Here is a 10,768-nt window from a genome sequence, read left to right as displayed (position 1 = left end):
TTTGGTGACTTCCACTCCAAATACAACTAAGTTCCAAAAATCATAACTTCAAAACTCAAATTTTCAATTTTCAACTTCAAAATCTATGGCCAAACAGTGGCTTAACTGAATAGTATAATAACCTATAGCCTCTAAAGAGAACGCAAAATGATGTTTGGTAAAAACAAATTGGAAAAGCATTATTGCCAGAAATTGTTTTTCTATCAAACAAAACCAAAAGCTGCAAAATTGAAAAGTTCAGACAAACTTTCTGACCTTTGCCGATAAGCAGTAAAATAGCAAAACACAGAACTCCTTTTTCAAATTGTTGAACAGAAAACCTCTGTAAGGCTATACTGATAAAACTACTGACAACCGAAAAATAAAAGAGAACTCTGGCATAAAGTTTTGTTTTTTTCTTTTTAATATAAGCTAACTGGCATAAAGTATGTCTCCTCTGCAAGAAAAGAATAGTCTGATCAAAACACAAAATAAGGCATACCATCTCCTAAGCCTCTTGCTTATGGCAAGAATGGAGGAATAACATGTAATACAGTTCAAACTACAACATAAAATAGAACCCCTAATGGATTTTGAGCACATTCTAGATACTCTGAAGTTCTAAGCTGCATGATTCTGATGGGAATGATAACCAGAGCGTCATGCGACGGTACCTTTTATGTAACCTAATATCGATATTGGGGTTGACGAAGAGGGTACTCATACAGAGAGCTTGCTGCAGACGAAGGGTATTCAGGACGCATGCTTCTAGTAGAAGAACTATACTCGGTAGATATACGACCACGACGATATTCTGATCGCAGACCGGCTGGAGGGGGATTATACTCGGGCAGGGAGCGCGCCGAGTTAACAGGATCATGGTATGATAGATGCTCACGGTACAGCACATAGGGATCACGACGCTCTGGGATTACCTCCTGTCTGTAGTAATCGCGTGGCTCTACTAATGGCTCTCTTCTGTAAACATCAGCATTGCCTATCACTGCATCCCGCCTATAAGCATCAGGGAGTTCCACCAATCGGCTCTGCCTGTAAGAATCATTATGCTGTATCACTGTGTCCCGTCTATAAGGATCTCTTCCCAAGGTCCTATCATATGCATCAGATTGAACAGGAGAAGGTGGTGGTAAAGGTTGAAGCGGGGCTAATGGTACCAAAGGTGACGTAATTAAGCTCCTTTCATGAAAATGGGGATGTTCACGGTACCGACGATCTTCAAACTGCTCACGGTACCGACGATCTTCAACCTGCTCACGATACCCACGCTCTTCAACCCGCTCAAATCGTCGAGGGGCACGATCAGGACGTCTTCTTTCATCCCGACCTCGCCTCTTAGCTCTGTCTCGTGTGGATACCACACGGGTCTCAGGTCCGAGCCGTGTGTCTTTGGACCTGGACCCTTTGCTCACAGCAGTGAAAAGCTTACACAGGTCCTTCACCTATCGATTAGAAGCAAATACAAACAAATTAAGAGACAACACTTGCAAATGCTAGGGATATCCATTAATGCAAATAAGATGTCCTACCTGTTCAGAGGACAACTGGCAATTAAACTTTGACCTTGAGTAATAGTTCTTCTTAATCGCATGCCTGAAAGTCTCCTCTGCTAGTGGTAAGCAATCCTCAAGAACAGTAAAACGAACCTGAAATATATTTTCAATAAAAATTAACACAAAATGTACAAATCAAAAAAATTCTCCCACTTACCATTAAATCACATAAAGAGAAGCACCAGTAAAATTCAAAACCTTATGTTTGTTAAGGAAGTCTTTCAAACAAACCAAGATCCTAGGTTTCGCATACATAGACATTTACATTATTCCGCTTAAGAGTAGTCAGTTACAATACCAATTGTGTCGCAAAGCCGCCCAAACCCAAGGGTCACCAGTACACATGCCAAAGCATCAAAGTCATCTGATTGTTAGATAGATGCTTGAAGATTATTCCAAGGCATTGACACAAGACTGATCTTATTGGTGGCCTTAAGTGCCATAGAGAAAGCAACTTTGCTTTTAATCAGTACCACAGGGCTGTCTTTTTCTAAGCCAGGATAGGCAGAAGGAAACAGGAAAAAGGTTTGGACTGAAATATTCCGACTTTAAACACAGTATATAAAAAGGCACTCAAAAGAATTTGACCGAACAAACCAAGCCTCAAAAGTTCTTCATAACTATTGTGGCATTACCTTCAGTATGCATCACATGTACATCCATGCAAAATTAGAAAGGGTTCTGCTATATCCATCTAACATAAATAAAGGGAAGAAATTTTTACATCTAATGGTTGGAGCAGCACTTAAGGTGCAGTTGGAAATGGGAAAAAAATGTTGTTCCACGAGGTAACTGCTACCTCCCACCAGCACAGGTACTGGTAACTCTGTCCACTAAGGATTGGACATATGGAAAAAAATCACCTACTGTTTTTTCTACCCGGGATTTGAGCCTTCTACCTCATGGTTCTCAATCCACTTCATTGACCACTAGGCCACACCCTTGGGTTGCAAATGGGAAGTAAGAAAATTTAAGCGGTGTATCAGGAGCAAAGAAGAATCTGAAAAACAGACAAAAAGTTCTCATCCTACTCTCGACATGCCTATTCTACGATTGTATACAAAGCTGTATACAAAGCTGCCTACAATATTTCACACGTAAACTTACAATCTGTGCCTATCAAAAGAAAAGATTGTAAAATCACAACCTTCAGACATATCTATCAAAGAAATAGAAGGGAGCTCTTTTTGGGGTCAGACTGAACTGCAAATACTTGATAATCCCTTTGGCTATTATACTCGCCAACTCACGTGTGAACATAAAGGGCATTACTTGACCTGAAATTAGATAATCATCTCTCTGCTTTATTATTTTTTTTCTGCCATTCTGTTACACCAACATGCATGCACATACGCAGATGGAAAATAAGCACTCAACCTGATTGCCTATTGGTTGTCTCCTCAGTGCTGCTAAGGGATAAATTATAGGCACAAACCAAATAACTCTTGCCTAATTGTTACAAGGAAGTAGGGTTTTCCCTTCACGAAATTATTTATTGTTTTCTAGTGTTAGGATGCCTCAATTTGTTCAAAAAATTATCTCACTGAGCACATTATACACCAAATGAGGAGAAAATGACGAGACCTTGATCATTTTTACTAGTAACTGTACTCTAATATCACTAGTTTCATAGCAACTATTTTTGACTTTTAATAATTAATCATCACCCAAACATTTCTCACATGCCCTAGCGCCACTTTCTATGATTACAAGATATCAAGTACTTCTACACCCATCCACGACAGAAACTGACCATCAATTTTATCTTACACGCCAAACACACCGTAAATGGACAAATTACAGTTGATTCCCAAATGGACAAATCACAGTTGATTCCCAAATGGACAAATCACAGACCTTTTAGCCAATCAAGTTCAACCTCTGACATACTCTTTCTTGGCAAAGTCCCTTATGTTCATCCTCTTTACCTCTAAAGAATACATTGACAAAACATTTCAGATGCAAGGAATAAAACTTGTAATGGTTTCAGGACATTTCACTGTCCAAAATTTATAAGGAATTTACCTTCTCTCTACCATTTCCAGGAATATCAATCTCCTATTCTCTTTTGTCTTTTTTCTGTTTGATGGTCAAAACTAGTTTTGTGGCACATTGGGTTTGGAGTCCAGCCCATATTTACATGTGCGACGTTTACTGTCAGAAAAGGAATTCCACCTAAAGGGGATAATTTGTTTCCTATTAGTACCTCCATATTAGATGGATAAAAACCTTTACCTAGATGTTTCTTACAGCAGCCAATCCAACAATTTTAGTTATTCTTTTTTATTACCAATCCAATGAATTTAGTTATTCGTAAAGGCACAAAAACACTTCAAAAGACAGAATGTAGGTAATCTGAACAACAGATCATCTTTACCATAACAAGAAAACCAACTAGCACCTGGTTGTCTACGCACCTCACTAGTGCAAAAACATATCTAGTTAAAAGAATTTACTAGCTGATCTGCTCTAAATCAGAGTGACATCCATAATCGGTAACACCTTGCTAATTCTCCCCTCCAAAGTACAGCCCATATTTCACCATAACATACTTTCTCAAAAAAAAGGAGGCCCTGGAAGCAGCCCACGACCTGTAACCATTATAGTGGGTAAGTTGAAGGCTGGTTCAACACCGGGCTTTTGTTTTGGTGTTTCTTATATGTCATCTATTTCCATTTACTTTTTGTGTTTCTACTTTAGTCTTTAATTATACTTATGTTCGTAGAGTACAATAAATTTAGTTTATAATACTTCACGAAAATTGATGTTGATAAAGGGTGTGTTTGGTATGATGACGGAAAATGTTTTCCACGGAAAATGCTTTCCAAGAAATTATTTCTCGGAAAATAAGTGTTTTCCTACTCATTTTCTTGTGTTTGATACGCAAGTTCGAAAATGTCATTTTAGGAGCATTTGCATACACTCAAAGCATAACACTATGATTTTTTGAATTCGGAGAGCAACTTTTGGTGGTGGGAAGTACAAGTTGGAAGGTGGGGTAGGCAGCGGGGTTGGAATAAGAAAAACTTTCTTTTTTAATAAAATATTTATAAAATTATGTAAAATGGAAATTTTGGGGATGGTGGTAGTGGGGGGTAAGAAATGTTTTTCCATTCTTTATAAATTTTTATAATAAAATAAAATATATGAAAAAGAAAATTGAGAGGGGGTGGTGGAAGGTGGGGTGTGGGGGTTGGGATAGGGTGGGTAATACCAAACACACCCAAAAGCTAATATTAAAGAAAGCAAACTTCAGGTCTTAAGTTGCTCTCCTCGTTTAACCTTATAGATCTTCGAAAAAACACCGAATTAAGAAAAAAAGACAAACTTTTAGCACATACCAAAAGTAACTTTAAGACTCGTGGTTTTTAACCATGACAACGCCGTTTATATGATTATACGAATATGTCATAAGGGTAAATGAAAAAATTTAGGGTTAAAGAGTCTTGAAACATAAAAATGTGTCATTCTTTCTTAAGCAGATTATAACAGAAAGAGTGTCATATAAATTGGAACATAGTAGTAGATAAAATATAGATCGTATGTTTATCACAATGAACAAAATAATTGAAAATAAGAGAGTTATATAACATATGAGAAGGATTAAAACTTTAAACGGACACAACTTCGCGATGTATGTCCGTGTTATGCATTTTTTCTTTTTTTTTCCTTTTTTTTTTTTTTTGCCTTCATACCAAAACTATGTGATTTATTAGCATTCTAAATCTTAGTTGGTATCTAATTCAAATAGACAATGAGATGGTTGAATCAAAAAAAATTGTTTAAAGTTCAATTTTTTGGCAAGGCAATATGAATGTTCTAACATGTTCAATCAATACTGTAAAGGGGTTATACACGATATATCCGGTGTGGAAGTAAGCCAACATCTCTATTGGCAAATAGGGGGTTTCCAAGTACATGGTATCATTTTTTTTTTTTTGATGACATGGGAACCCGCAGCCGCTACCCTTCGGGTGCTCACAAGGTAAACCCAGCTCCTGCGTAATAGCTCGCAAACCACACAGGAGAGATAAACCGCATTAGACAAGCCCCGTGCGACGAGCTCGACCCAAAAGGCAAATCCCCTGCTGTCGTAGGGGAGGGTTTCGAACCTGAGACCTCCATTATGAAAGCCCCATGCTCAACCAACTAAGTCACCCTTGCGGGTAAGTACATGGTATCATTTGTACCATCTCATTGACAACTACTCCATCTCTTTTTTAAAAATGAAGAAGTTTTTATTACAAAGGTCAAACGACTCAAATCATTGATATCTTATATAACTACATTATTTTAAGATCCTAAAATTGTTTGAATTTACATATAATCATAAACTATAATTCAATTATAAAACTATACTCCCTCCGTCCCAATCAAGCCCAAACTGAACCAAAAAGAAAAACAAAATCGACCTAGATTCATTTCGGCTTAAATATTGTTCTTAAGATAAACAAAAATCGAAAAACCGAACCGAATACCTAATTCAAACGGCCAATGAACACCCTTACTTTTTTTTTTTTTTATAACCGTAGAGTTTGTGCCAGCTTGCACGCAGCTCGACTAATTTTATGGATACCTGTCATCTCCCACCAGCAACAGGTATCAGGTAACTCTGTCCACCAAGGTAGGACAGAGTGGAAGAAATCATCTAGTGTTTATGTCTCTGCTGTGATTTGAATCTGAGACCTCAAGGTGCTTAACCCAACACCCTTACTTAAAACTTCAAGCTTAAAGGTGCTCAAGCAAGCACTTATAAACTATCTATTCCCCGTAAAAGGGTACTTCTCTCATATGACAACTAGAGTTATTGTCCCTAGCCAAAACATTATAAAGAGAAAAGCAATTGAAGGTTAGAGGGCATTGATAGCACAACTAGCTAACCTGAGATGGAAATTGAGACTTGAAAGCCTTGGGTGCAAGATTTGAACCACCACGTCCTGCAGCTTTATAGATCCCGTACATCAACTTCAAATCAACATCATAAAGGAAAAGCCTCATCCCCTTATAAATTTTTTCCACTGTCTCTTTCTTGTTTGCCGGCAATCCTAGAACCTTGTAACGATAGCAGTCATTCTTAGTCTCGGAGTTGCACATGAAGATCATACCCATGCTATTAGCCTTCTTCTTCGCGGATGACTTCTTGCTTGATGGCTCGGGCTTGTCTTTGGCCACCCTCGACTTATCTTTGGAGGCATCTTTCTTAGAGCTTTGCTCAACAACTTTTGAGTCCAATTTTCCCAAATCCTCCCTAACCTTGACATTAGAGGCTACTTTCTTCATAACTTGCTTATTTTCACCTTTCTCTTGGGGGGTTCCATTTGCCTTTCTCTTCTTATTATTCCTTTTCCTCATTCTTTTAGTTTTTTGTTTCAAACTTCCTCCCACTTTCTCTTCATTCTTTTCGTTTGCATTTGTTTCATCTTCATTTTTTTCCATACCAATTTCTTGGTTATCTTTGTCCATTCCAGCAGCACCTCCTACCTGCTTATCATCTATGTTCTGTTTACTACCTTCTTGTTCTATGGCAGTTTCCTGGTTATTACCTTCATCATTACCAGTGACATCTTCTTCTTTATTATCAGCACTACATGTTTCATCTCCTCCTCCAACCACTTCATTTTCTTCATAATCTTCATATTCCTCCATAGCAAGTTCTCCCTCTAAAGTTTCTTCTTCTGCTCCATCACTCTCTTCTTCTGCTTCATTATTTTCTCCTTCTGCTCCATCATTTTCTTCTTCTGCTACAACAGTGATCATTGTTTGCTCAGTTACTGTTTGCTCAGTTACTGTTGTTTCCACTGAACCGCCAGTTTTGACATTGGTTTCGTCCTCATTGGAGTCACTTGTCAAAGCAGCTTCATAAGCAACAGGAGACGATGCTCTTTTGCGCACCATCAAGAACCTATGTATCTCTGAATCAAAGGGTGTCAAAAATCGCAAGTAGAACTCCCCAGTATGTAATGAGAAAACAAGCCTTGGTATGAATAAACAAGTGCACGGCGCGCAATGGAAATGAGGTCAGAAAATTAAAGTAAGGAAGCTCGCAAAACCCCGTCTATCATATAGGAATAAATGAGTGAAGCAGCTAGAAACACCCATTTAGATTAGTTAAAGCCATTGAAGAATGAACCACTTCCTCTATCCATTAAAAAATTAATTCAGATATGAAAAAACAAAAATCAAGAAGGTAGTATGTCGCCATAGTAAAGTTCAGGAGAAAGAGGAGACTCCCAAGCAATGAACTAAACCAGTTTTAGTTTTGCCTTTATCTCTACCCTTACCCCTAATATCTACAAAAAGAGCAAACAACTGCAACATACATAAGCATCTCGATTTCAATCTAGAACTAGAGACCACCTTAAAGAATATAAAAACGATAATAATGAGAAAAACTCCGAGATCACAGAAACAAAAGCACGATTTATCCACAAATACATTTAAGCAAATTACAAAAATTGTGAATTTCATTTTTTTTTTAAATGCCGATTTATGATAAATAAAAGTAAGATTCCTACAACCCAAACTAGCTCATAATTTGATGCTAAATAGTTATTGCTGGTGAAAAAAAAGGTGAAAAGCATGCGATTCATCAATCTCATCTCATTGAGCTAATAAAAAATACCTAAATATCAAAAATTTGAGGCATAAATAATGAGAAAAACTGTGAGACAGAAACATAGCTATTTCATCCACAAATACGTTTAAAAAAATACAAAATTCAACAAATTCCAATTTTTTAAATGTCGATTTATGATAAACAAAGCGAGATTCGTTAAAAAACATAACCGGAGAACTATTCCGGCATAAATAATGAGAAAAACTGTAAGACTGCAGAAACAAAACTCAATTCATCAATAAATACATCTAACAGGTACAAAATTCGACGAATTCATTTTTTAAGGTCGATTTATGATAAACAAAGTGAGATTCGTAAAAAAAAACGTAATCGGAGAACTATTCCGGCATAAATAATGAGAAAAACTGTAAGACTGCAGAAACAAAACTCAATTCATCAATAAATACATCTAACAGGTACAAAATTCGACGAATTCATTTTTTAAGGTCGATTTATGATAAACAAAGTGAGATTCGTAAAAAAAAACGTAATCGGAGAACTATTCCGGCATAAATAATGAGAAAAACTGTGAGACCGCAGAAACAAAGCTCAATTCATCCACAAATATATGTAAAAAGTACAAAATTCAATTTTTAATGTTGATTTATGATAAATAAAGTGAGATTCGTACAAGTGATTTATCTGTGTCGCTTGCATTATTTCATTTCATATCGCTTTGACTCTCTTAACCTTATCTGACTTCTTTTTATGCTTTTATTGAGCTGAGGGTCTTTCGAAAACAGCCGTCCTACCTTGGTAGGAGCAAGGTAGGAGTAAGGTCTGCATACACTCTACCCTCCCCAGACCCCACGATGTGGGATTTCACTGGGTTGTTGTTGTTGTTAAAGTGAGATTCGTACAAATATGTAATCAGAGAACTATTCCGGCATAAAATAATGAGAAAAACTGTGAAATCACCGAAACAAAGCTCAATTCATCCACAAATACATTTAAAACAGTACAAAATTTGACGAACTTCATTTTTTAATGTCAATTTATGATAAATAAAGTAATAAGCTCATAATTTGAGGCTAATTAGTAATTGCTGGTGAAAAATGGGTGAAAAACATCCGATTCATTAATCTCGTTCTCATCGAACTAATAGAAAACCTAAAAATCAAATACGTAATAATGAGAAAAACTGTGAATTCGCAGCAAAAAAGCTCAATTCATCAACAAATACTTTATAAAAATACAAAATTCGACGAATTTCTTTCTTTTTTTAATGTCGGTTTATGATAAATACTGATAAAAGCTGTGAACATTTAAATAATACAAAACTCAACGATTTTTTTTTTTAATGTCAATTTATGAGAAATAATGAGAAAAAACTGTGAAATCGCAGAAACAAAGCTTAATTCATTCACCAATACATTTAAAAAAAAAAAAATCAACGAATTTAGCTCAACGAATAAAAGAAAACCTAAAAATCAAAAAATCAAATAAGTAATAACGAGATAAAGCTTAATTCATCCACAAATACATCTCAAACACACAAAATAAATCGCAGAAACAAAGCTTAATTCATCCACAATTACATTTACAAAAATACGAATTAGAAATATTCAAAAAACAAATAGAAATCAAAAATTCAAATACTTAATTCGAAAACAATAACAGCATAAATGAAATCTAGATGGAAATTAAACGATAATTTACCTGTAAATAACGTCAATTGAACGGAGAAGCGAAAAAAAAAACCTCAATTAGGGTTTGAAGTTTATTTCTGTTTTATTTTTTATGTTTTGATTGAGTTTATTTCTCTGTTTTTATAGGGAGGGAAATGACGATACAAAAGAGGACGGTGATGAATTTGGTGATTAAATCTGAACCGTCGAATTGTCAGATGAATATCCCTTCTTTTTCAGGCCTTATACGTTAAGAATTTTTAATTTAAATTAAATATTAAGAATGAAGTTTTGGCCTAATTCAATCCCAAAGGTTAGCTTATGAGAGGAGAATTGTCTAGTATGCTATAATTTCATAAAAAACTAAGTTTTCAATGCAATAGCTATAGTTCTGTTATTTACGGTTCGTATATTGTCAGGCGAATGTATTAATTGTATTCGTTCGCGCAACGAATACAACTTGTGTCGACTGAATTCGTTTGCGCAACGAGAGGGGCGTGATGAATGTGATGAAATCTAAACCGTCAAATTTTTCAGATGAATATCCCTTCTTTTTCGAGGCCCTATGTGCGCCTGCAGCTTCCAAAAAATTTTTTAATTTAAATTAAATTAATAAATAAATACTACGATAGCTATAATTTCGTTATTTACAGTTCCAAGCTACATTTTAATTGTCAGGTGGCTGTATTCATTTGCGCAACGAATACAGCATGTGTCAATTGTATTCGCAACGAGTAATGTGGGTGTTTATAAGGATACAAATAATTAAAAAAAAAAAGAAAAAAAAAAGGAGTGTATACATAGTATAGGTAACCACAAAGATACAGTCAAACAATGATACACTCATAAAAATACAATGTATACAAAGATACAAACAACAAAAATACACTCATACTGAAAAAATAATACATACATGGTACAATCAAAGGCGAAATACACTGTATACAAGGATACAAACAACAAAATTTTAAAAA

General features: G+C 35.7%; 1 protein-coding gene across 1 annotated transcript; it reads right to left on the bottom strand.

Moving 5' to 3' along the window:
• Window positions 1-375: 375 nt before the first annotated feature.
• LOC132605862 (uncharacterized) lies at window positions 376-9,980 on the bottom strand. Its single transcript, XM_060319124.1, has 4 exons — window positions 9,826-9,980; window positions 6,432-7,462; window positions 1,527-1,643; window positions 376-1,439 (listed from the first exon to the last, which is right to left on the bottom strand). The coding sequence occupies exons 2-4, from the start codon at window positions 7,443-7,445 to the stop codon at window positions 666-668; spliced, it is 1,905 nt and encodes a 634-aa protein (XP_060175107.1). The 5' UTR covers window positions 7,446-7,462; window positions 9,826-9,980; the 3' UTR covers window positions 376-665.
• Window positions 9,981-10,768: the final 788 nt, after the last annotated feature.

This window comes from Lycium barbarum, chromosome 8 (genome assembly GCF_019175385.1).
Source record: "Lycium barbarum isolate Lr01 chromosome 8, ASM1917538v2, whole genome shotgun sequence".
NCBI classification, from domain to species: Eukaryota; Viridiplantae; Streptophyta; class Magnoliopsida; order Solanales; family Solanaceae; genus Lycium; species Lycium barbarum.
Note: the sequence above shows the minus strand (reverse complement) of the source record. Positions and strands in the feature narration are given on the sequence as shown.

What these genes read in the sequence shown, in the direction of transcription:
- LOC132605862 (XM_060319124.1), bottom strand. Translation starts at nt 7,445, where the DNA reads ATGGTGCGCAAAAGAGCATCGTCTCCTGTTGCTTATGAAGCTGCTTTG. An exon ending in AGTCTCAATTTCCATCTCAG is followed by an intron (nt 1,644 to 6,431) that starts GTTAGCTAGTTG and finishes AATATATTTCAG; the next exon opens with GTTCGTTTTACTGTTCTTGA. An exon ending in GCCAGTTGTCCTCTGAACAG is followed by an intron (nt 1,440 to 1,526) that starts GTAGGACATCTT and finishes TCTAATCGATAG; the next exon opens with GTGAAGGACCTGTGTAAGCT.